This window comes from Narcine bancroftii, chromosome 7, assembly GCF_036971445.1.
Source record: "Narcine bancroftii isolate sNarBan1 chromosome 7, sNarBan1.hap1, whole genome shotgun sequence".
NCBI classification, from domain to species: Eukaryota; Metazoa; Chordata; class Chondrichthyes; order Torpediniformes; family Narcinidae; genus Narcine; species Narcine bancroftii.
In genome coordinates, this window is record NC_091475.1 from 148,175,361 (window position 1) to 148,201,636 (window position 26,276).

Below are 26,276 nucleotides of genomic sequence, written 5' to 3' on the forward strand. Positions count from 1 at the left end.
ACTTCAAAGTACCCATATATAAATACCAAAGGGAAAAAAAAAATCTGCACATTGATGGTTTTCACTTTAATGCACCCTCCACAATCTCTGCATATAGCTGAAGCGAGGTGTGGAGAGTTACTATCACATTGTAAACATTGCTCATGCAATAGATTTCTAGTCTATTACTTCCTGCCAGAATCTCATCATCTCTATTTTATGACTCGCCTCATTTTTATTCAGTCAAGGTCGTGTTCTGTACTGTAAATCTTAACATTTCACTAAGGTGTTTTTTTCAAAAGTCATATTCTTACATTTTGTAGATTGTACTGAAGCTGGTGCTTATACGGTGTAAATTCCTGCGCAAGCTCATAACCTTCATGGTAGAATGTGAATAATCCTTGAAGAAATGCCAACAGCTGGAGGAAAATAAGCATTTTTTCACATTACAAACAATTACAATCAATCTGCTGAACATTTGTAATTTACTAGATTTGTCCCAACTCGCGAACTATTAACTAAATCCATGACTTCTGATACAAGGTGGGTGAATTTTGCATTACACAATCAATTCTTCTTGATATTTTCAGGCAAAAAAACTTCTGGATAATTTTGTATTTCAAACTCATTTAGACTGTTCCAGATTTAACCACTGGTGAAAAGGAGCTAGATATATCAACATAAGAATTGATTACAATTATTTTGACATTTTTTTCATTTGTTGTGAAGAATATGCATATTCATGCTGTGAACCATTTTTTTTAAAGCAAACAGTTTACAGACATTTCCTCACTATTTCCCATAATCCCACTGCTGGACACCTGCCCATTAACTCCCAAACAATTTTCTTTAGCAATCTTCCTTCCACAGCTTCATAGTCCCTGGACTCTGCACAGTCCAAAAGCAGGACTGTCCTAGTGGAAGCATCTTTTTCAGATTGCTCCTCTTGCCTAACATAAATTATGCCTTCCAATGTTGACTGTAGACTTTACCCCTCTGTCATTCACTTCCTACTCAAAAATACAACATGCCTTCCTCAAGGTAACAATTTCCATTTTTCTATTCTTAACTGGCACATCATCATCATGAATATCGAAACCCTGTAAATGCCTATCACAACCTCCACATCTTCCCTAAACAGAGACCCAGCCAGTTCCTCACCACTCTCCTTCAACTGGATGAACTTATTCTTGCATTTAAAAACTTCTCCTTAAATACTATTCACGTTCTCTAAGTCAATAGTGTTTCAACTCTAATTTTATGCACCCAAGCTTTCCATGCCTCTTCATTGAATGTATGCAATAGTCCTCATGTTGGTCCTAATCAGAGATCCCTCCCTCAACTACATTTTTGTTGTGCAAAATGAAGAATGTTATGTTATCACTTTTGCCATCAATTTCCACTATGCTCTTTCTCATGATATATTCCTGTCCTTCCTTGACATCGTCATCTCCATCTCTATCTTAGGCAAGAGGTTAGCTGCTAATTTAATTATCAGCCCAATAACACCCACAACCACCTTGGCTCCTTCTTCCAGTAAGGATTCTTTTTTTTTCCTGCCAGCTTCTCTGCTTTCGTCATCTCTGCTTTTACAACAGGATTTTCAACATCATTATCTTTAAGATAAATTCATCCTAATCATGGCTTTGTAGCAGCAGCTACTCTGCTCCTGCAATAACACACACAACCAGATGGGTTGAGCTCAGTGAGCAGACTGGTTTATTGCAGGCTGCTGGGCTGCACTTATGGTCCCAGTCCGGACCTGGCTGAGAACCACGCTGGAGGAGGCTGACTTCACCTGGGCGTCACGTGGTCCCCCAACGTGGGTTTCTGAGCCCCGTGCTGGAAGGAAGGGAAACCCCCGCCTGCCCCACCGCGTGGCTTACAAGCAGGGCCGGTTCGCCTGCCTTGTGGTGAGCCGCCACACTCCCCACCCCCCTCCCAGAACTGGTGCCAATGTCCTATTATACCGGGCGGCCGCGCTTCTTGGGCTGGGCAACGAACACAGGCTCGCCGGGATCGAGGTGCGCTGGCTTCAGCCTGTCCATGGTAAACAGCTCCAGCCTGCCACCCATGTCTAGCGTGAATGGCGAGCCGGAAAGCTCTAGAACCCTGTATGGCTCCTCATACGGTCACTGCAGAGGTGCTGTGGTCAGGCCCCGGCAAAAGTAAACGTACTCGGCAGAAAGCAGTTCGCCGGGAACGTGAGATGGGTGGGTACCGTGCCTGGGCGACGGTAGGGGTTCGAAGGACCACCAAATGATCCCCAGTTCCAACAGGTGCGAAAACTCCTCCTTCGCTACCTGGAGCTTGTCAGGCGCGAGTCAGCGTTCCTGAGGTGAGGAAGTAGCTCGTGCGGCAACTGCTGGGGATTGTGAGGTGCGTTGATGAACTCACCAGGTAGTGCCAGCGGTGCACCGTAGACCAGCTCAGCTGATGACGCCTGCAGATCTTCCTTGGGAGTGGATGCGGTTCTGAGACCTCCCGACTCTGAGTGGCGAAGGCACCATCCTGTGCGATATCTCCTTGGGCACCCCGCAGCCACTGGTTTCCCAGCAGTGGCGCAGGCAGGTCTTCCGTCACATCCATTACCTTTCACATCCTTCCATCAGGTCCACAGTCAGATGGTGGTAGAACGGTTTGTATGGCATGGACTGCAGAAGCAGATCGCGGGCTGGACCAGAACATGCACCCATTGCCACCCCGCGGCGTGGTGAGGCAGCAGAGAACTGTGGCTTAAGGAGTGTCGGGAACTCGTCCAGGATCCGCTAGAACTCATCTCTGGACATGCTGATCGTGGCCATCTGCGGTTGCTTCGAGCGGGAGGCGTCGAGGCAAACGGCCTGAAAGGTACGGGCGTCCACCAGGTGCCTACCTCGAATGTCCACCAGAATCCTGTGTGCAAGGAGGAAGTCTGCACCCCAGATGGCAGTCAGGAGGGACAAGACGGAGAACATCCACGCAAAATTCCGTTGGCCGAACTGGAAGTGGACTGTCTTGTCCGGACTGCCATTGCGTTGGCCGCACGGTGGGGAGGTCCACGAGGTCGGTTCCTGGATTCGATGGCCATGGCCGGGATGACACTGATCTGGGCTCCAGTGTCAATGAGAAACTGCCAGCCGCTGACTGAGTCCTGCAGGTAGAGAAAGCTGTGTCCTTGGCCAGCTGCTGCAGCCATTAACAGCTGCCAGCCTGGTCGTTTCCATGGAATGAGCAGGGCTGATGACACTTCCGAGCCTTGGCTCCTCAGCGCTGGTGGTAGAAGCAGAGGCCTGAAGCAGATGCTGTGGCCTTGGTTATGCTCTTGGGGGCCCCTGCAGGGGCCAGATGCTTTACCGCAGTCCTAGGGGCAGGCTTAGGGTGGTCATGCCCATGCCTCATGACCTGCTGGACCACAGAGCCTTCCGAGAATCGTGCGAGCCATAGCTCTTGGGCCTTCTGTTCATTGAAGCAGTCTTGGACCAGCAGTGGCTGGATGTCCCCGGGCATATGTTCAAGGAAGATGCGCTTGACGAGTGGGCAGTTGGTGTACTCACCCATGAGCGCAAGCATCTCGTCCATCAGTTCCATCGGGGTTCTGTCCCCCAGGGCATCGAGGTGCAGCACCCGAGCGGCACGCTGGTGTCTGGATAGTCCAAAGGACCCGGTAAGCACTCGCTTGATGGTCTCATATTTGTCCTCGGCGGGTGGGTGCTGAACAAGGTGCAGCATGCATCTGGCGGTGGCCTGGTCCAGGGCAGCGACCACATGGTAGAATTTGGTCATGTCGGATGAAATCTGGCAGAGGTGAAACTGGGACTCCACATGGCCAAACCAGGTCTCTGGCTCCTGAACCCAGAATTCAGGCAGTTTTACAGCTATAGCGCTGATCCCAGGCTCACTCATGATGGGTTCAAAGATGTTTGAACCTGTCAGGGTCACGAACTGTAGCGGCAGCTACACTGCTCCTGCAATAACACACAAAACCAAACAGGTTGAGCTCAGTGAGCAGACTGGTTTATTGCAGGCTGCTGGGCTGCACTTATACTCCCAGCCCAGACCTGGCTGAGAACCATGCTGGAGGGCGCTGACATCACCTGGGCGTCATGTGGTCCCTCAGCGTGGGTTTCTGAGCCCAGGGCTGAAAGGAAGGGAAACCCCCGACGTCACCATTTTGACCGGCTGCCCCGCCGCGTTGCTTACAAGCAGGGCCAGTTTCCCTGCCTTGTGGTGAGTCACCACAGCTTGACAAGTCTCCTCTATTTCCTGCACTCATTCTTTGACTCTGATATCTAACAGCAAGAATAATAGTTTCCTCTCTCCTCAAATTTTAGCCCACCAACCTCAAACAGCCTTCAACTGATCCTTACTCAAGTTTCCTGTATTTCCATACAGGATACCACTAGCAGATATATCTTTTCCATTATTCCCCAATGGGACAAATGTTTCTGTGACTCCATCTTCACCAACCACTCCTCTTCCCCCAGCACTTTGCCATGTTGCTGGAGGAGATGCAACAATTTAAAAAAAATTATTTTTTCCTACCAACCAGGGATAACAATAATGAGTTTATTGTTATATATCATTGTACATTGTAAATAGATACTGAAATTCTTTCTTGCTGGAGCTGGACAGGTACTTCATGACAAAAACTAAATAGCAGACAGTAAACATCTGGATACAGAAATCTAGACCACTTGAGAATCTGGACTATTTGATAACTCTCAAACTTTTTTTAAAATTTAGTGGTCTATCTTAGCTTTTGAATTCTTAAGCCAACTGAAGGAAAGAAAGAAAATAAACTGAAAATAAGTTTTACAATACCTTTTCACCTCCAATTTTAACAGTTGAAAATATTCTCAAGTTCCCATAAAAAATAATTTTGATGAGACTTTGAGGGATATTGGCGATTAAGTTTGGAAGATGAAAAAGGTACAACCAACATGGAGCAAATTAACCTGAGGATTTTCAAAGATGCAAGAAAAACTTCGATTGAGAAGTAAGGAAACAAACACTAAGGTCATGGAATCTATACAAATTAAAGAGGAGGAAGTGCTTGCTGTCTTAAAGAAAATAAGGGGAGATAAATCCCCAGGGCCTGACAGGCTATTCCCACAGACCTTGAAGGAGGTTATGGTAGAAATTGCAGGGGCTCTGGCAGAAATGTTTAAAATATCCTTAGCCACAGTTGTGGTGCCAGCGGATTGGGGGGGGTAGCTCATGCTGCTTCATTGTTTTAAAAAAAAAGGCTCCAAAAGTAACCCTGGAAATTATAAGCCAGTGAACCTGATGTTCTTTCTTCTTCTTTGGCTTGGCTTCGCAGACGAAGATTTATGGAGGGGGTAAAAGTCCACATCTGCTGCAGGCTCATTTGTGGCTGACAAGTCCGATGCGGGACAGGCAGACACGGTTACAGCGGCTGCAGGGGAAAATTGGTTGGTTGGGGTTGGGTGTTGGGTTTTTCCTCCTTTGCCTTTTGTCAGTGAGGTGGGCTCTGCGGTCTTCTTCAAAGGAGGATGTTATTGGAAGGTGTTAGGAGATTGGATATACAATTATTTGGATAGCCAGGGATTGATTAGGGATAATTAACATGACCTTGTGCATGGTAGGTCATGTTTAACCAATCTTAGAGTTTTTCGAAGAGGTTACCAGGAAAGTTGATGAAGGAGAGACTGTGGATGTTATAGACATGGACTTTAGTAAGGACTTTGACAAGGTCCCTCATGAAAGATTAGCTAGGAAGGTTCAAACTTTATGTATTCATGGCGAAGTAGTGGACTGGATTCGACAATAACTGGATGGGAGAAGGCAGAGTGGTGGTGGATGATTGCTTCTCAGACTGGAGGCTTGTGACTAGTGGTGTGCCTTAGGGATCAGTACTGGGACCATTGTTGTTTGTCATTTATATCAATGATCTGGATGATAATGCAGTAAATTGGATCAGCAGGTTTGCCGATGACACTAAGATTGAAGGGGTTGTGGACAGTGAATAAGGTTTTCAAAGCCTGCAGAGGGATCTGCATCAGTTGGAAAAATGGGCTGAAAAATGGCAGATGGAATTTAATTCAAACAAGTGTGAGTGTTACAAACTAACAACCTTCTTAAATTTGTTTGTGACTAAAGGGACTTTATTAGCACTAACACAGGAACAGCAATGGAAAATTCACTAGACAATGGTAAATTCAAAATAATGCTTTTTTTATTAAACTATTTGTAACATAACATTTCTTACTTATCTCTAAACTTAACTCTAAATTTATCCCCACTATGCACATTTACAGAGAAACATTCTCAGAGTGGTAGGGTCTATAAAAAGCTAATGGATCTGACACACACAATGTGTGTGTGTGTGTGTTGTGTGCGTGTGTGTGTGAGAGAGAGAGAGAGAGATTAAGTCCCACTGAAAAGTCAATTTTTAAAACTTCAGCATAATTTTAGTCTTGCTTGAAGGTCTTAAATTCTCAGTTCAGAAATAATTATAAAGCGCTTTTAAACATCATATCTTCAGGCCTCTTTAAACTCACAATTCTTCTAATGAGTTGTCCTTGAGAGATATTCTTCAAGCAGAAGTGACCATCTTCTGAGCCACCAATGTGCCTCCTGTGAAAAGGGGAATACAAATCCTATCTTCCTAGAATTAAATCATCTTCTTTTGAATGAAGACTTTGGAATCTGTTTTCCAAATGAAACTGGCCTCTTTATCTTAAAGAGACAGTAAGAAGTAGGCTTCACTTTTGAAATCTACTTATTCTGTGTCCCCTGGTTACTGTAATTCAACTCGGTCTTGTACAAGATTCCAATTCCTGTATGTGTCACAGAGTTTTGACTTCTGAAACTTATCCAAAAATGACTGAATTTGATCATAAAGTTCTCCAAACCACGTGCAAGTTGCATCATCAATGAGGTCAGTCCCAATTCTTGAAAACCACATGACTATTAGTTTCATTTCTGCAAAATGTCTTGCCTTTTTAAAAACCATTCCATATTCATAAGAACCCCTGACTTCATCTCTGTTCAAGAGATGGTTTGGTTTAAAAACAGATGGTCTCCTTCAGCAGTTCTTATTGAATACTTAGATACATCAGTTTTTGATAAAGCAAACACTATTTTTCTTGAATAATTAAGATCTACTTCAGATCCATTAGCTTTTTATAGACCCTACCACTCTGAGAATGTTTCTCTGTAAATATACTGTGACCTGTATGTGTAACCCTGTAACCAAATCACAACTAACCTAAGACATATTTATAAGAAATATAGTTTAACCTAAATATTAATATTAACACAGATCCATTACAGTGAGGTGTTGCATTTTGGAAGGACAAGCCAAAAAACGACATACATGGTAAATGGTAGGGCACTGAGGAGTGTGGTAAAACAGAGGGATCTGGGAATACAGATACATAATTCCATGAAAGTGATATCATAGGTGGATAGGGTTTTAAAGAGAGCTTTTGGCATACTGGCCTTCATAAATGAAAGTAATGAATACAGGAGCTGGGATGTTATGTTAAAAGTTGTATAAGACATTGGAGAGGCCAGATTTGGAGTATTATGTGCAGTTTTGGTTGCTTAACTACAGGAAAGATGTCAATAAGATGGAAAGAATGCAGAAAAAATTTACTAGGATGTTGCCCAGATTTGAGAAATAGAGATACAGGAAAGGTTAAACAGGTTCGGACTTTATCCCCTGAAGTGTAGAAGAATGAGGGGAGATTGATAGAGGTATTTAAAATTATGAAGGGGATAGACAGAATAAATGTAAATAGGCTTTTTCCATTGAGGGTAGATGAGATACAAACCTGAGGACATGGGTTATGGGTGAAGGGGGAAAAGTTTAGGGGCAACATCTTCACACTGAGTGATGGAAGCGTGGAATGAGCTTCCAGCTGAAAGGTAAATGCAGGCTCGATTTTAACATTTAAGAAGAATTTGGACTGGTACATGGATGTGAGAGGTATGGAGGGCTATGGGCTGAGTGCAGGTCAGTGGGACTAGACAAATGTTTCAGCACAGACTAGAGAGGCTGAGGTGGCCTGTTTCTGGCTATGATTTTTCTATGGTTCTATAATGAATAATTATTCAATGTGGTAATTAGTTCTATATAATCTCTCCAAGGAAATTGCTGCCCATTTCCCTTATTTCTGTTTTGGGTTCCTTTGCATGCAAGTGAAATGGTAAGTTTGGATTTACATCTGAAAGTTCACAACTCAGCAATGTGATTGTCTCTTGGTAATCTCTAAAGTAGCCAGTTCAATTATCAATTCAAGTCCTGAAATGTGCTGAATCAGGAACTGTTTTAGTCTGACCACTAAAAATTTTTTTTGAATATTTTATTCAGTAATTTTTAAAACAACAACTATAAATACATTTTTTTAAATAAAAAAGCTTCAAAAGTTATAAATGTGGTATGCAAAATCTACCCCCTCCCCAAACACTGAAAAATAAAAAGAAGAAACAGAAATTGAAGAAAGAAAAACTGGAGAATGTCAAAATAATAAACTATTTAACATAAAGTTTTTAAACAATGTATTGATGCTGGAGGTTATCAACAGATGGGATCTTCAGAGAGTCTGTTAAACATTCATACCCACATTTTGGATGCCATATTTTCCAAAGTATATGATATTATTTCATAAATTACGTAATCTCCTCAAGTGGAATATAGCTATGAAGTTCCACATGCCATCTCTCCATCCCTAAAGCTGTATCTGATTTCAAAGTATAATAGCTCTAAACTTCCTAGAAACTGCTAAAGCAATTCATACAAATTCAATTTGATAAACAGTTGATTTTAATTTCGGTCTTGTAGTCATAACATTACCCAACAACAATAACATTGGATCCTGTTATTTGTCCCAAAAAAATTTCAACTTCCAACCAGAAGTGTTTAACTTTAGGACACTCCCAAGTAGGATGCAGAAATGATCCAACTTCTTAACTAAATCTAAAACATAAATCTAATAGCATTGGGTTCAATTTTTAAAATTTTTGACCACTAAATTGAATACATATGCAAATTTACAAAACAAAATCAGTCTGATATTTAGTCATGGATTGAAAGTGAATGTGAAATTTTAGAATGCATTGAGATGGACAAATAGAAATTATGAGGCTTTGTTCAAGTTCCACACACCAGTCTGGTACTCTTCTTTCTTTGGCTTGGCTTCGCGAACGAAGATTTATGGAGGGGTAAATGTCCACGTCAGCTGCAGGCTCATTTGTGGCTGACAAGTCCGATGCAGGATAGGCAGGCACGGTTGCAGCGATTGGTGGGTTGGGGTTGGGTGTTGGGTTTTTCCTCCTTTGTCTTTTGTCAGCGAGGTGGGCTCTGCTGTCTTCTTCAAAGGAGGTTGCTGCCCGTCGAACTGTGAGGCGCCAAGATGCACGGTTTGAGGCGATATCAGCCTTTCATCGTAAATATTTTGCAGGATAAAATTTTGTTTTCATTCATAAAACACCACTGAATGAAAATTAATGCAAATCAAAGTAATATAATACCACTGGAGGGCAGCATAGACAAACTTCTTTCGAGTAAAATCTGGTTTCACAGTTTCCTATTAAGATAAAATCAATATGTTTGTTCTCTAAATGTTTATTTCATGACCAAAAGATTTTATTATTCATATGTCATTTAATTAATGTCTATGCATCACACAAATTTTTCAAAAAAATTTTTACTTCAATTCAAATTGATCGGGCTTGCATGTAAGTTGCATGGTTTGCGGCTGTTAGTTCCAGCATCCAACCCAATGATGTAAGCTCAGTCAAAGTTGAGTGATAGATGTCAATGTTTCTGCTACTCTGCTCTAACACTCAACTTTATCTGGCAGTATGCTGGAGATTTCAATCAGATCTGTCCATAAAGGAACGTTCAGCCATGCATTTTACGTTTTTATTTATTTATTGCTTTAATGAACTTAATTAAAAATACAGTATATAAAGTGTTCAATAGTTTGTAAATTTGCTTACATACAGTACAACTCCGATTGAAATGGTCAGGACTGGGCATACGTCACATAAAAGTTTTTTTTTCAGATAACTGGTCATTTTTTTTTAAACAGCAAATCACGTATTTTTTTTTTCTTTGGCTTGGCTTCGCGGACAAAGATTTATGGAGGGGTAATGTCCACGTCAGCTGCCGGCTCGTTTGTGGCTGACAAGTCCGATTGCAGCGGTTCCAAGGGAAAATTGGTTGGTTGGGGTTGGGTGTTGGGTTTTACCTCCTTTGTCTTTTGTCAGTGAGGTGGGCTCTGCGGTCTTCTTCAAAGGAGGTTGCTGCCCGCCGAACTGTGAGGCGCAAAGATGCACGGTTTGAGGCGAGATCAGCCCACTGGCGGTGGTCAATGTGGCAGGCACCAAGAGATTTCTTTAGGCAGTCCTTGTACCTCTTCTTTGGTGCACCTTTGTCTCGGTGGCCAGTGGAGAGCTCGCCATATAACATGATCTTGGGAAGGCGAAGGTCCTCCATGCTGGAGACGTGACCTACCCAGCGCAGTTGGATCTTCAGAGCGTGGATTTGATGCTGTCCCCCTCTGCCATCTTGAGTACTTCGATGTTGGTGATGAAGTCGCTCCAATGAATGTTGAGGATGGAGCGGAGACAACGCTGGTGGAAGCATTCTAGGAGCCGAAGGTGATGCCAGTAGAGGACCCATGATTCGGAGCCGAACAGGAGTGTGGGTATGACAACGGCTCTATAAACGCAAATCTTTGTGAGGTTTTTCAGTTGGTTGTGTAGTCTTCCAAAGGCGCTATTTGCCTTGGCGAGTCTGTTGTCTATCTCATTGTCGATCCTTGCATCCGATGAAATGGCGCAACCGAGATAGGTAAACTGGTTGACCGTTTTGAGTTTTGTGTGCCCGATGGAGATGTGGGGGGGCTGGTAGTCATGGTGGGGAGCTGGCTGATGGAGGACCTCAGTTTTCTTCAGGCTGACTTCCAGGCCAAACATTTTGGCAGTTTCCGCAAAACAGGACGTCAAGCGCTGAAGAGCTGGCTCTGAATGGGCAACTAAAGCGGCATCGTCTGCAAAGATTAGTTCACGGACAAGTTGCTCTTGTGTCTTGGTGTGAGCTTGCAGGCGCCTCAGATTGAAGAGACTGATCACTTGTAATAGTGTTTAAACAACAACAAAAAACTAGGGGATACATTTTAAGCGTTAAAATAATGTTTAATTCTCACCAAAAACATGCTGGCTGCCACTGATCACCGACACCTCACCCCTCTCTCCCCCCCCCCCACTCAGGCCCCGTTGCTTCCCAAGAGCACAAGGTTCTCACTCCTGCCTGGGAGCACGATGTCCTCGCTCTTGCCTGGGAGCTGAAGGTCTCACTCCTGCCCTGAGCCCCAGGTCCCGGTTCCTGCCTTGATGATGCCGGGGCAAAGGATTCTTCCACCCAGTTGCGGCTGGGGGACAGTGGCACACAGTTTGAAAGGGAGAGTTGAAGGGAAAAGTTCATAGGAGAAGGTAAAGAAGAAATGGAATGAGATAGGGGAGGGAGTTAACCTGAAATGAGGACAGTCGTCATTCTAATTTCATGTCGAGTGAATTTTTTTCTTCCAATATGTGAGGTCGGTTTGGCTTAAAAAAAATTTTTAGATAAATGAGGGTATCTAATTTGTTTCAGATATCCTTACTTGCCTGAGATTTTTTTAGAAATTCAGATAAATGAGGATTTCAGAGTTGTACTGCATCAGAGACATTTAATAATTTTCACAGCATCTTAGATTTTAACTGGAAGCAGATTAGTCTCTTAATCATAAATGCTTCAATATGATTGTTTGTTTCATTCTTATAAACTTCAGAACAGACCCAACATGATTAACCATTCCTCATCAGACAATTCCTCCACATTCCAAGACCATTCCAGTGAACCTGCTCTGATCTGCTGCCAATAAAATATAATTCCTTTCATGGGGCACCTAAACTGTTCTCTGTATTGGCCTCAGCATTGTATTGTATAGTTGCAATAAGATATCCCTGCTTTTACACCCCAACAACAATGAAATAAAAGCCATTATTTCATTAATTTTATGATTACAGGCAGCACCTATTTGTTGGCTGTTTCATGAACGTGGACCCTGAAATCGTATTGTGCACCAACTTTCTGCTGTTTTTTTTCCAATGAAATAATAATCTACTTTATCAAACTTCCTTCCAAAGAGAGCAACCTTACTGTTTCCTGCCTTCTCCTGATTTGCTATTCACTTAACCTATTACATCTCTCTGTGATATGTGTCCTCCTCACAGCTTGCTTTTCCACCCATGAATGCATCATCTGGAAATCTGACTACAGTACAATTGGCTCCTTTCTCCAAATCACTAATATATTGTAAACAGCTGCAGTCTCAGCACTGATTCCAGCAGGCACCCAACCAGTTACAGGTCACTAAGTTCATACCGAGTCTATTATACCGACTCAGTAAACAGACTGAACTAAAGGAGGAATTCAGTACAAAGTTGAAAGTCCCCGCAATAAACAATCACCACAAATGGAAATGAAATCTGTTTTGGCAACCTTATTTAAAAGTCTCTGAGGCTTACAACCAGCTAGACCTTAAATTAATTTTAAGCTTATTTGCTGTATTCCATGCTTGTAAAAAATGTATCCAGTTACAATACAAAGCACATTAAATCATCCAGTGTGAAAACAATATGTTGAATTATATTTAAAAAGATATGAACTGGAAATTAAAATATCTCCTGAACAAAAAAAAAATTCAAAAGTACATCTTGCATTGGAAAATAAATTAACCTTGCAAAGCACAATGATAATGGTAAAATTAGGAATTTCTCTTATGTATAATCAGGAACTGGACAGATTACCACATCATTTATCAAAGATCAAAAGGAAGAGAAAACACAGGGACAGTTATTCAAATTGGTGGTAAAAACAAAGTGAATGCTGGAGGAACTCAGCTGGTCTCATGTCCAGAGGAGGTAAAGATATATTATCTACTACTGAACCCTTCTTCAAGGTATAAGCAAAAAGCAGGAAGGTGCCTGAATAAACGCTGGGAGAGAAAGGGGGAAGAATGGAAGGGGAAGGAATCCAGACCAACAAACAAAAGAAGTTAATTGGATGTGATAGAGGAAAGATAAGAATTGATTTTGTCTCTGTGAGATGAGACAATGGAAGAGAGAGAGAGAGAGAGAGAGAGAGAACTAGAGCAAAGGATACAGGAGGTCTAAAGGAGGGTGGGGTTTTAATGGAAATCAGAGAAGTAAATATTAATGCTATAATTTGTGGTGGTCTTAGTCTGGCAGGGCATGAGACCATGGACAATTATGTCAGCAAGGGAATGGGATGGGGAAATTAAAACAGATGGCAGGGATGTACTAATCTAACAAACTCTTCATAGCATGATCAGTTCATTAAGCATGGTGCATCCTCAATCCAGCAATGCATGCATAACTAAAACAAATAACTGAAGCATATTCCTCTCGTTGCAAGCTGCTTGCTAAAAGCTGCATTGGTCAAAGTAAAGGAATGTATAACAATATCATGGAAAGATGATACAGAAGTGTTAAGTAGATAGTAATAATGAGATGCAAAATTATATACCTTTGGAAAAAAATATGTATAGTTAAGGAATCAAATTGAAATTTTTTATAGTATTTGGAAATGATATATGGATTTTATGGATAATTTTCCATCCACTTCTTATATCTTATCCACTCCTCTTAATTAGTAATTTTTAATAACAATTAATGATTGTACATGCTAATATTATTGTACATTAAATAGTAGGTGTGTGACAGAGTATATAGAGATATTTTGGGGAGATAAATTGGGAAAGCTTTGTTCGAGTAGGTTGCATACAAACACTTAGATCTTATTTGAAATACTGGAGCCTCAGACCTTTGACAAGAGATTTGAAGTGTGCTCAAGAGACTTTACTAATAGATTGTTGCTTACAAAAGGCAACAGATGAAAGAGCATGTCAGAGCCACTGCTATCTGGAAGAGAGCTTGCTATTGTAAGATGGTCAAGTGATTTTGCAAGCCGAGTGAATCAAACAGGCTTTGTGTGTGTGTGTGTGTGAGAGAGAGAGAGAGAGAGAGAGGGAGAGGGAGAGAGAGAGAGAGAGAGAGAGAGAGAGAAAGAGAGAGAGAGAGAGAGAGAGAGAAAGAGAGAGAGAGAGAGAGGGAGAGAGAGAGAGAGAGAGAGAGAAAGAGAGAGAGAGAGAGAGAGAGAGAGAGAGAGAGAGAGAGAGCTTGTACAGTGTTACAGCCAGCAGCTGGGAAGGAACAGGACAAGCTGGCCACCCATTTGGAAGTCGGCCTGGTCAAAGCCCTTGTGGTTCATGCAAGAGAAGAGGACTGGCTGTCTAATGTTTCACTTGAAATAAGAGAAACAAAAAGGAACTCTGTGGTGAGCTGAAAGAAAGAGGTTATCATCTGGAGAACCCTGACGAGGCAAGCTTCGTCAGCAAGACACTGAGGTGACTGATGGAAGTACATCAGTTGTGGATGTCCTGGAACAACAAATCTCTCTCTGAAAATCAACAAGAACCTTCCTGAAAGGTAACCGCTTACCTTTCAAGCACCAAAGCCTGGTGAACTTTATAAATTTTAAATTCTGTGCACAGTATAAGAATTGCCTGCAACCAGTGAACTTGGAGGAATGAGAAGTGAGATTGGACTGTGAACCAAAGAACTTTTCTGAATTTACACACACATTACATACATGTGCACTCAGAATTAGAAGGGGGTTAAGTTAGTAGTAATAAGTTAGAGCTTGATCCTGTTTTCATGTTTAAAGATAATTAAAAGCAACTTTTGTTTAAGTAACCATTTGTCGTGGTGAAATCTATTGCTGCTGGGTTTTGGGGTCCTCTGAGCTCGTAACAGGGTGTTTCTTTCTTCTCTTACTTTTGGGTGGGAGGGGAGATGGGGAGAAAAATATAAAAGTATGTTTTTTTTGTATCATTGACTATGGAAATTTGATTAATCTTTTATTCATTTTTTTCCTGTAATGATGCAAACAATTAAATAATTTAAAGAAAAGATTAGTTTATGTCACAACCATGTGATTATCTGTGAACTGTTCCCCTTTCTATTTATTGTTTGTGCATTTATATACTTTTAACTAAATAATGAGTGACAATTATGTATTTGCATACAAAGTACATCAGTACAGGGCACTAGGAAAATGTTCTGATAACATTTGTATAGCTCAAGCTCTATCATCACCATAAGTAAATACATGATTGTCATTTTAAAATAATTGATATTAATATTATTTTTACTCAAAAAAAAAGAGAAGTAAATGGGAAAGACTTTTGTGAACTATCCTGACCACAGCTGGAGTGTTTGGTGAAGTATTACTGGCACCACTGATGGAATTGGACAGTTGGCAACTATTAAATGAGAGAAGTCAAAGTCTCTGCCTGGGCACCCGAAGATGTTAGGTCAGCTGAGGTCAGAGGTGGAATCCAACACTTCCGATTGGCTTTAGGGTTAAGAACGACAAGTCTAGTTTTGTCTCATGGAAAGTTCATTAACCCAGGTACAAGCCCAGAAATTCTTTGGTCCTGGGAAAGGAACATTGAGCATTCACCAAAGGCCCTGCAAAATACCATGTTCAAAAGAAGAAGGGCTTAGACTGGATCATGGTCTGGTTCAGGGGTGAAGGGTAAGGTGTGAAGGGTAAGGTTGAAAATGGAGGTATCAAGACCACAAAGGAAAGCTGAGAGTAATTGCTGTTTCAACAACAGTGATGTGACAAGATGGTGGCACTTCGGTAGCTGCTGCTGGAGTTGACCCAAAAGGAGCAGGAGAGTGGAGAAGCAGTCTTCCAGAGCTCCTCCTCTAGTCCTACTGCCCAGCTGTCCCAGGAGCAGATGGCCCAGGGCAGGTTTATCCTGCCTGATGAATGGGGCCAGATGAGAGTTGTCCGACATCTGTGAAGTTTAGGAGCCCAAGATGGTGGCAATTGAGTTTGGTAGCTCAGTCCTTGAGAAACACAGGCTGCGGTAGGCTCCTGAACAGGTAAACACTTGGCCATCCTCTCCACCACTGCAAAGAGCCTGGGAGAGATTCCTACAGAGTTGGAAGGCACAGCAGTGAACCAGCACGGGGCCGAATGCAGGCAGGAGGTTGCTGGCAATTGTGACAACCAGACAGTGAGACCATGAGACTGCCAATGGCAATCAGGGCTCCCAAAGGGCTTCCAGCACTGATAACTTTCTAATCACAGAGGTTTTCTAACCAATACCAAGGAGGGTGACTTGGATGTTTGGAGCTTGGGTTCACCATTGGACAGGACAGGAAGCCATGGACGAAGGAGGTGGCAGGATGCACGGACATCGAATGTCTCTTTTGCTTTTCACCTTCTTAGTGGTGCTATATTGGGGACACTTCTTTGATGCTTTACTAGGTATATGAAGGAGAATCTTTGTGTATTTTGTGTACAAACAAAAAAAACAAACGGAATCTTGACCTGTTATTTAGTCAATAGTTGGTCTCAATTTTATGATTAAAATCAAAGATTCTGCTTGGAGCAGAACTGGACAAAGTCAAGTCATTTGACTGAAATCAGAAGTCCCGAAGGTCATCAATTCTGCGTCAACTGTGCTCTCCTGTTTAACTCCCCATGGAGTCCACTGGCAGATGTTTGCAAACCTTTGCAAACCCCAAGCTGTAAAACTGTGGATCCAGTGGGCCTCTGTCAAAAAGTGGATAATAGCACATGGTTTATTAGATGTATTTAATTTGATATGGAGCCCATCAGTTTTGCTCAGAAAGGCAGTGCACTGAATAGCTGGCTTCTTAAAGATTGCCCTTTGGTACCTATCCTAAGGAAACAAGGGCAAGCGAACTTCATGCCAATTTATCTAAGCCAATCACTCATTCATCATGAGTATTTTGATGTGTGATCTTCGGAACTATCGATGTGTGACAGTTACATACTGTTCAAGTAAAACATCATCCCTCCCCATTTGATCCCAGCCTTCACCTTCCATAACCCTTTGTTGTCTCCATATCACTTTCCAACTCCTGACTTTTTCTCCACTCATCTCTCCCCCACCAGCCTATCTGTTAATCAACCTCTCCTCACTTAGATTCACCTATCCTTTGCCAGCTTTGTCCAACACCTCTCCCTCACCTCTTTCAGTTCGGATGAAGGGTCTTAACCTGAAACATTGAAAGCCCACTTCCCACTAGAATTGCTGTCAATGTAGTCCTCCACCAGTTTTTGTTTTGGTGCTCTAGAGATATGGCTGGAAAATTAGGCGTTAAAGGTTTTATTTCCAAGATTTTTCTCCTGACAGGGGATTCAACCTAATTGAAGCATAGATGGTAAAGCACTTGAATTTGTACTAAACAAATCTAAAATAAAGAAACCTCTTACTTCCATTTGGCTTGTGAAATGGAATACATCTTCATGTGATAAATATGATATTTGTGGAACAATCAAGTTCACCTTGACAAATAAAGCAGGGATTCACAATTTTCCACCTATTTTCATGAGGTAAATATTAATATGGATATTATTTTTTGTAGTTTCAATAATAATTCAATTGGAATCATTAAATGCAATAGCAAAAATAGCAACAGCATGAAAAATAAATCCTGTAGTATTGTTTGGTGAACAAGCTACAAAGTTGACATGTTCTCTAGGTGGAAAGTTATGGACCGTTAACTTACAGGTTCAACAAATTCAAACTTCTTTTTTTCCTGGACTTCTTGAACTTTGAACACATATTCCAACGAAGCTTCATAAAAATTTTGCCGTTCCTTGTCAATTTGTGTGTCAGCCTACAGAAAGAAAGAATTTACATTTTGATCATTCTGCCATTTTTATTTGACAAAACTCTCAACATAACAAATGAAGAATCACGTCATTGTTACCTCACCAAAGGTGGCAATGTGTTCTAGTTAGTTCAAGGTAGTTGCCAAATATTCCATTCCCTCACTCTGTCCCTACAACTCAGCAAATCATTTTCCTTTGGAATCCTATCTTTAAAATCCTGATGGATTTTTTCCATCACTAATCAGGTATTATATCCAGATTATAACTACGCTCTGCATTTAAAAATAAATTACACATTTTCCTCGTATTTTGCTCCAAACTATAAATTTATCCTCTAGTCCTGATACAACCACTGCTGGAAAGATCTTCCAAGCATTTACCCTGTCTAAATGTACTGTGACCTTGCAGATCTCTCAAGGTTCTTTTCACCAAGTAGCTCTTCTTATCTATAGCTGAAATATCTAATTCCTGGGAACAATCTAGTAAAATAATGTAATTATTTTCTCTAATCTTTCACACATCTTAAAGTGAGGTAATGAGAATTGGACCCAAGACTCCTTTGGTGGTCTAATCACTGTCTTCTATCAGCTGATAGTCCCTTGCCTTTAAACTCATTAACCACTCTTTCAATCTGTCGTGCAACTTTAAAAGATAGATAGACATGCATGAAAACCAAACAAAATATCAACTGCAGTGCATGAAAACTGCACTGGAAGTATAAAATAAAAACAGGAAATACTGATTAGTACAATTAACGATTTGTGTTGAAGACCCTAAATTCTGCCTGTTGGATCACTCGAAGGATAAGTCTCCCAGTATTGTCTCTCAGGTCAGTATTTGGCCAGCTGTACAGAAATAGGCCATGTCACAAAATGTCTTTTCCAAACTCCATCAAGGAAAGAGATTGCTATGCAATTAGGGGGAAAAGGATCAAAAAGGCACCCACAGCCTCCCCGAAGAAATGCAACATCCCACTGTCTTCTGGAAGTTTTTGGCCCATGATAAAAGTGGAGAAGGTAATAGTCTGAATGGTAATGAGAACCTTGAGTTCATGCCTTGGATACTCATTGGATGCTCATGGGACATCCACTTCCTATCAGCTGTCACCAGGAGGAGCTTGCACCTTCCACATTGGCCTCATTAGTCATCTCAGAACTCAAAACCCACGAGGGGAAGCATCATCTTTGATCATAAGAGACTGCCTCAAAAAGACTCTCTTCTTGTTCTTTCACATGGGGCAACATTTCACACTTCTCTACATTTTAGTTCATTTGCCCATCTTGAACATTTCTCATTCAGAAGCATCCTTATAACTTCTCTTTAGATTTGTAAGTTTGTCATAAAAAAAAAATTAAATTACCATGCACTTCCAGTCAGTAATTATCAAGTACCAAAAAAACTGTGCTTCCAGCAATAATACCTGGGGAACACCACTGCCTACAACCTAAAAAAATATATTTTAAAAAAATCTCAACTACAAACACAAACTATTGTGAATACTGAAGAATTAAAATTCTACAGAAAAATACTCTGGAAATACACAAGACTGAGAGCAGCCAGGAAAAGATCTGTTTCAGGTTGATGGTGTTGCAGTTCCAAGACCTGTTTATCTTATCACAGAAGTGGTCTGGCCTGCTAAGCACACCCAGCACCTTTTCGTTAATGATTCTTTGTCTTCTGTATTTAAGTAATTTCCTAATCATCATCTGTTTTTTTAAACCAATCTTGTTAATGGGATTTTATCAAATTTATTCTGAAAATCCATATAAAATATAGTCTGATCAGGCACATTAAAACCCATTATGCTTTCTTCATTGAGCCAATCAAGTATGATTCATTCCCACTTCACTTTTATGGTTTCTGAGAGACTGATAAGATTACATCAATGAGGTTGATGAGAGGTCAATATAGACGACACTTTCCTGGTTCCAGTATTTCCCAATTTCAAAACGTGTCATCTTCAAGGAAGCGCGAGGACGATATTCCAAATTACTATCTTATTAATTCAATAATCCAAACTTTGTAGCTTTATGTAGCTTTAATTTGTTGGTAAAACAGATAAAAATTTTGCATATCCGCATTAAGATTTTCATAACAATGAATAAACAAAGCATATACTGTATTTTGAAATAACGATATTCAACTTTAAAGAAATATACAAGAAATACAAAATAAGACCAAATAAGACAAATTCAAATAAATTATCCTTTATTATTCATTCAAGAATGAGATGCAAGCTATTGGTCTACGTGGATATTATGACATATTACATCATAGTTACTATGGTAACACTTCAAACAATATTTTTCTCTTAAAGAGATAGGCACAAAATTAAGTAAGAATCAAAAACACAAATTTTAATCTTTACATTCCAGCCTCTAATTATTATAAAAATTACTATTAAACACGAATAAATATGATTAAATATAAAATTAGAAATCAAAACTTTTTGTAAACGACAGATTTTAGTAATATATCAATTTAAATAACTAGTCTTGGTTTTAATCTGCACTTGCTGAATGAAAACCTTCTTGTCCAGAACTATATCCACGATTTTCCCCAGCAACCAAGAATTTCTTGATGCAGAATCATCCACGATAATTGCAATGTCTCTGAATATAAAATTGCATTCGGCTTTAGACCATTTTTGTCTTTCTTGTAATAATGAAAGATATTCTTTAATCCATCTTTTCTAAAATAAATCTGCAATAAACTGCACTTGTCTCCATTTGGATTTTACTTAAATATCTTCTTTCTGAAATTGACCCAGAGGCATTAAAGATTTAGATCAAGAAGTAAGAGATGATTTGGTGTAAGTGGCTCAATGTAATTTGAATAGATTGTTTAAAAATTTGTTATTGGCCGACTATTTAAAATAGCTTTGATTTCACACAATACTGTCTGAAGATTGTCATAATTGAATATTTGACTATTCAAAAAGGAATTAAGAATTTTTCTGATTGACCTAATCATTCTTTCCCACATACCTCCATGATGTGATCCTGTGAGTTAAATATCCAATTAATTTATTTCTGAAGCAATGCATCATAAATTTGATGCTGACTCCAATTTTGAATTGCTTTTCGTAACTCTAGTTGAGCTCCTGTAAAGTTAGATCCATTATCAGAATGTAATTCTTTTACTTGACCACATCTGGCGATAAAATGTTGAAGAACATTGATAAAAGAGTCCATATCAAGTGATGATATTACTTCAATATGAATTGCTCTCGCAGTCAAACAAGTTAAAATAAAGCTCTGTATCATTTTTCAACACTTCTTCCTCGTTTTATTTGAAACTAAATCCAGAAACTGTTTATCCTTCTTCGACGGTTCTTGAATATCTGTGAGACATTCAGGAAAATCAATTTTAAACTGTTGCTCCCACAGATCATTAAGTTTGACAATTGAAATCTGGTTGACATTTACATTGGACGACTCCTGATCATTATTCATTTTTCCTTCTAATAGTCCTTTCATTGTCCATCCAAGCAATGTTCTCATAGCATAAGGTCTGTCATTTTGACTCCTTATTACTTTTAGAGGTTCAAGAGCTTTTGGTACATTAACATCTCAATTTTCACATCAATCGTGGGTAAGCAAACATCTTTCAGATGATCCCACTGTTTGATATCAACCTGAGATGGAATATTCTCCTCTATTCACAGGCATAGTCTTCGAAGTATGTACAAGTGGAAGCTCACAAAATTCATTGTTATTCAATCCAGCAATCTGTGAAACTGAAACGATATTAGTTTCAATGTTTTTTTCCATCATTCATCGTCTTCAACTATCTGTGATCTTCTACCATGAAAACTAAGTTTATTCATTAATTCAACAGTACAAAATGATGCGGTACTTCCTGGATTTGAAAGCTTTTGCAAAGAAAACCTTGGTGGCATGTCTCCAAAGCCTGCTGTCGATAGGTCAAGCCTCAGAAGCACATAGGAGAGCAGGGATCTCTGTGCTGATGTTGACTTTTTTCTTCCAAATATCCTGACAAAGGCTGAAGGTGATGGACAATGCTTTCACTGAGGGAAGGCTCCTGAGATGTGGAAAATGGTCCACTTTGCTTTCAAACATGAACAAAAGAAATGGAAAGTCTTGCTTCTAAGCTCTGAACATGAGCAGACTAGCACTACATTTTACCTCTAAAGGATTCTGCCATAATGCTAACTTCAGTGGTAGTCAGGATCTGTACAGAATCAAATGGCACTTTTCATCAAAATAACAATTCTTCAAATACTTTAATAAAATATCATGTTTAAAACCAAAGGCAGGAAAGCAATCCACATCAAGACAATTTGATGTGCCCCTAATAATTAACGGTATCAAGGACATGTAACAGATTTTAACAAATATTTATATTTTAAGCTTTACAAAATATACTCTTTACAATGCAAAGAATTTGTTACCTCTTGTAAATGTGCTTCCTTTTTCCTTGATGAGAGATTTAAATGTTTTTCCAATACAGAGTAGTATTTCTCACTTTCTTTATCAAATTTCTTCTTTCCTTCCTAAAAAACGCATACATTTCAGAGAAAATACTCAGTAGCTTTTGAAACAATTGTTTTAATTTGCTAACTTAACCATTTTGATGTCCAATTTCTAAGCAGAATAGAAACAAAATAAGAGCAATAATGGAAAATATGATTTATTAAACTAGATTATTTACATATACTTCAATTGATCAATAATGCAATATTTAACTAATTCACTGAAGGATGTTAACTTTCAAATTTGAAGACCCTTAAAGCACTGTTGATCAGTGCATGCATGAAACATCAATTTCAATTTCAATTAACTCAAAACTCTTATTTAAAATCAAAACTAAGATACCAATATGAAATCAAAACAAATACATACAAACAAAAATCAATGTAAATATAACTCAGTTTCAACATTTTGCATTCATGGGCGGCTGTCTTGGATAAACTTATACCTCTCATTTTGTTCGTTTTAGATTGGTCACAATGTTTGAACTACCGAAAGAAAATAGACACACACACTGAGAGCAGTTCAGATTATACAAATGTTTATTACAAATTCAAAAGCTGATTTCACACTACAATATGCAAGCCCTTCCCAACTATACTTATCAATGCTTGGACTGGTCCCAACTGCCGAAGCGAGGCAAAGACTGCACACTTGTAGTAGGTTGTCAGAGCGCCGGTAGCAGCTTCTCCACCTCCCCTGACCGGGACGTTGGCTGGACTCCAGAAGTCTTCTTCTAGAGAGATGTTGCCACCTCTCGGAGAGTCTCCAACTTCAGCAGCAGGACCATGACTTATATTACCCAAAAACTGCTTACCCAAGCACCTATTTCCAGCACAGCAAGAAAGATAAGCAAGCAAGCTAGCATGCTAGGCTATTAACGAATAACATAATTTGCAGCTTATCGCTTTGAATACAATGGTTTATTTTGCATCAAGGCTAGGCCTCTGACGGTCTGTGACCAAAACAAGCAGGAAGATTAAATGTTCTTGGTACACAGATGTCCTTTCGTCAGATAACAGCATCTCTGGCCCCTCGGTGGAATTTAGCTTATGTCTGCTGATTCTAAAACACAAGCAGGTTCTCAGCCTTGCAGAACCCAAAGCTGCAAGTTTTTAAAAGAACAGGTTAGAATCTTCCATTACAGCGGCATGGTTAGCTAGATGGACGCCACCAGTGAAGCAGTTAGTGCAATGCTATTAGAGTGTTAACGACCTGCATTCAAATCTGGCATTGTCTGTAAGGAGTCTGTATCTTCTGCACATGTCTGCATGAGTTCCCTCCAGGAGATCTGGCTTCCTCCCACCTTTCAAAACGTACGGGATGTAGGTCAATTTTGGTGAATTAGGCCTGTTACCATTCTGTATGTCTAAATTTAAATTCAATTATTCGTCTGAACAACAATAATTTTGTATGTAAGGATTTTGTTTTAAAAGAGACCAAATCTTGATAGAAAACAGGTGCTGGGATTTCCATGTTTTAGTTGCATCAAATCCACCAATTTATTCAAAATAAAGTAGACTCATATACTTGGAATATTTTCATGCTCTGCCCGAGCATTTGAGGAAAATTTTCAGGAAAGCCATTTGGTTTGTGAATTGCAAGGCAGTGGATTGGGGAGATGGGACATGGATGATGGCAAGGATGGAAGGCATTTGTGATTATTGGGAGGGCAAAGGACACAGAACCTTAAAGGAGACAAGAGTTGAATGTTAGTTAGAGAATTAGAGAACTTTTCTTGCAACCAAACTGAGGTAGCATCCACCACAAGAAAAAATATTGAATGATAAACATCACAAAGCTGTTTGAAATCTTCCATTCAAGATCTGCTTCATACGAGACATTCATACAAAGCATAGGCCACATCCATACCAAACAAATCTAAACTTGCCTGCATTCCTTTTGGTACAGCAGGACATTTAATCTTATAAGCATATCTTGCATATAAAGAACCTTTAAAAAGCATTATGAGCATAAATGATATGTTAAGTACCAAAGGGTGATTTTCTTGGGGGTCAATTAGCACATTAAGTGAACAGGTAATAGAATGACTAGGCTCATGTATTTGTATGAGATATGAATCAAGCTTACCGAAACCATCTAAAATGCCCTTCATCAATATACTAATTAACAACTGTCAACATTTCCAGCTCTGAAATTGAGTAATCATTTTCAGGTTTTATTCAACTGGAGATTTTTTAAATTTACAGGTAGTCACTGGCTTAATGGGGACTGAAGGATTGGTTGTAACTTGGGTTTGGTCATATGTCGGGAACAGGGACATCGTGCAGTCACGCGGAATGGGGACCTCGGATTGCTGCAGGAAATGGGGACTTTGGGCTTCTGATGGGAGCGGGGACCACTGTATACAGTATTTTTAATACAAAATATATAATTGTACAGTTTTAATAAAGATTTTTTTTTAACTGATCATATGTGTGGGTGGACATAACTCACATAGATCGGAAGACAAGGACTACCTAAATATTTTTTTCTATTTTTCTTAAGTAAACCTCATTTTACTGGTTAATTATATTGAATATATCACTTTGCTTACACTTCCTCCGCAGCCTACGCTATTAACTTCAGAATCCTTCTGATCATTTGCCCATAACATTATGACTTCCCATAATACTCTGAAGATAAAACAAGCAGAGACAAGATTATAGGAGTCATTTGTTGGCCTAACATAAAGTTTTTTTTTAGATCTATAATACTCATGGAATAAGGTTGTGCCTTATTTTTTAAAAATAAAATAGGATATTCATGTGCTACAAAGAACAGGAGCTATATTTTAAAGCTACAGACAGAATATAGCTCTGAAATCTCTAGATTTTTGATCCCTACATTCTATTCACCAGTAGATTAGTATAACAATCAAACAAACAATGCATATTTCTCTGCAATAGAATTTACCTCAGAAATTAATGCCAATTGATGACTTCAAGAAAAGGCCGTGAAGCAGCCTCCAGCTGTTCTAAACTATTTGTTTTGTCTTTGGTCCCCTTAGCACTCGACTCAAAGTTTATTGCCTCCTCCTTCCCTGTGAAGCTGTCAAGTTTAGTTGGTTTCTTCTGCCCTCCTCTCTTGCCAACTACATAAAGAGCATCAAAAATATTTTGGACTTCAGTCCATGCCCCCCCACCCCCCCTCCCCCAAAGGAAATGGATGACCTGAGCAAATCCAGAGTTGCAAGGTTTTTAAAAGGGGGCAGGAAAGCAAACAGATTAAATATTAAAACTGAAAATTGGTCACTTCTGAAGAAAAATAATAATTAAGAAATGCAAAAAGGGATAAAACTACCTGCACAGGACATATGACAATCTTCATAATGTTTACTTTGCAACAGAATCAAAGTTACAAAATTAATTCAACAACAACTTATTTTTATTACACTCATTTTGTACTGAGATAAAAAATATTTTTAATGGGGGCATTGGACAACATCATAATATTAAAAGTCAGGAAGTACTCTGTGGGCAATTGAAAATTCTCCAGTGGTTTTGAAGGGGTGGTTTAGGGATTTGATTAAAGCAATCAGTGTAAAGCTGGCGGGACACAATGGGTTAGGCAGTATGCAACATAAGATAGTCAGCATTTGAGGTTGGGACCCTTTTTCTAAATGTATTCTTCTCCCAGCTGCCTGACTTGATGAGTCCCTCCTGCATCTGATTTGTTACTCAAGGTTCTCTTCATCAACAATATCAAAGTTAGGTCCAAAAAACACATCAGAATACAGCTGAAATGTTTCTAGCTGCAGGTCACATTTGTCTACTTAAATTCTGCTTGGAGCACTTCAAATCAGAATGAATTTCAGTGTCTAATTCGGCCAGTGTTGTCAGCTCTATCCTTGAACACCAGCCAATGTAAAAGCTTCTCAATGAAAACAGCAGCTAAATCCAGACCATCCACATTACTCTGCCACTTGGAAGTTATTGTTTGGTTCATAGAAATAATTGTTAATCTATTCTGTTGGAAGGAAGCAGTCACAGTTGCTGAAATTAAATTTACTAAACTGAAAGAAGTGGGGGGAAAAAAGACAAAATGAAACATTTTTATTCAGG

At 39.8% G+C, this 26,276-nt stretch overlaps 1 protein-coding gene and 1 long non-coding RNA gene across 4 annotated transcripts in view; one reads left to right on the forward strand and one right to left on the reverse strand.

Annotated features, from left to right (window-relative positions):
- Positions 1-26,276, reverse strand: part of arhgap42a (Rho GTPase activating protein 42a) — a 274,248-nt gene that overhangs the window by 69,239 nt on the left and 178,733 nt on the right. For both annotated transcript variants that reach the window (XM_069890754.1, XM_069890753.1), the window contains exons 5-7: positions 22,134-22,235; positions 17,614-17,724; positions 294-398 (exon numbers count right to left, since the gene is read on the reverse strand). In XM_069890754.1, the coding sequence (XP_069746855.1) occupies positions 294-398; positions 17,614-17,724; positions 22,134-22,235 (318 nt within the window). The remainder of the gene's footprint in view (positions 1-293; positions 399-17,613; positions 17,725-22,133; positions 22,236-26,276) is intronic.
- The window catches only part of LOC138739193 (uncharacterized), a 52,886-nt gene that overhangs the window by 18,529 nt on the left and 8,081 nt on the right, over positions 1-26,276 (forward strand). The window lies entirely within an intron of this gene.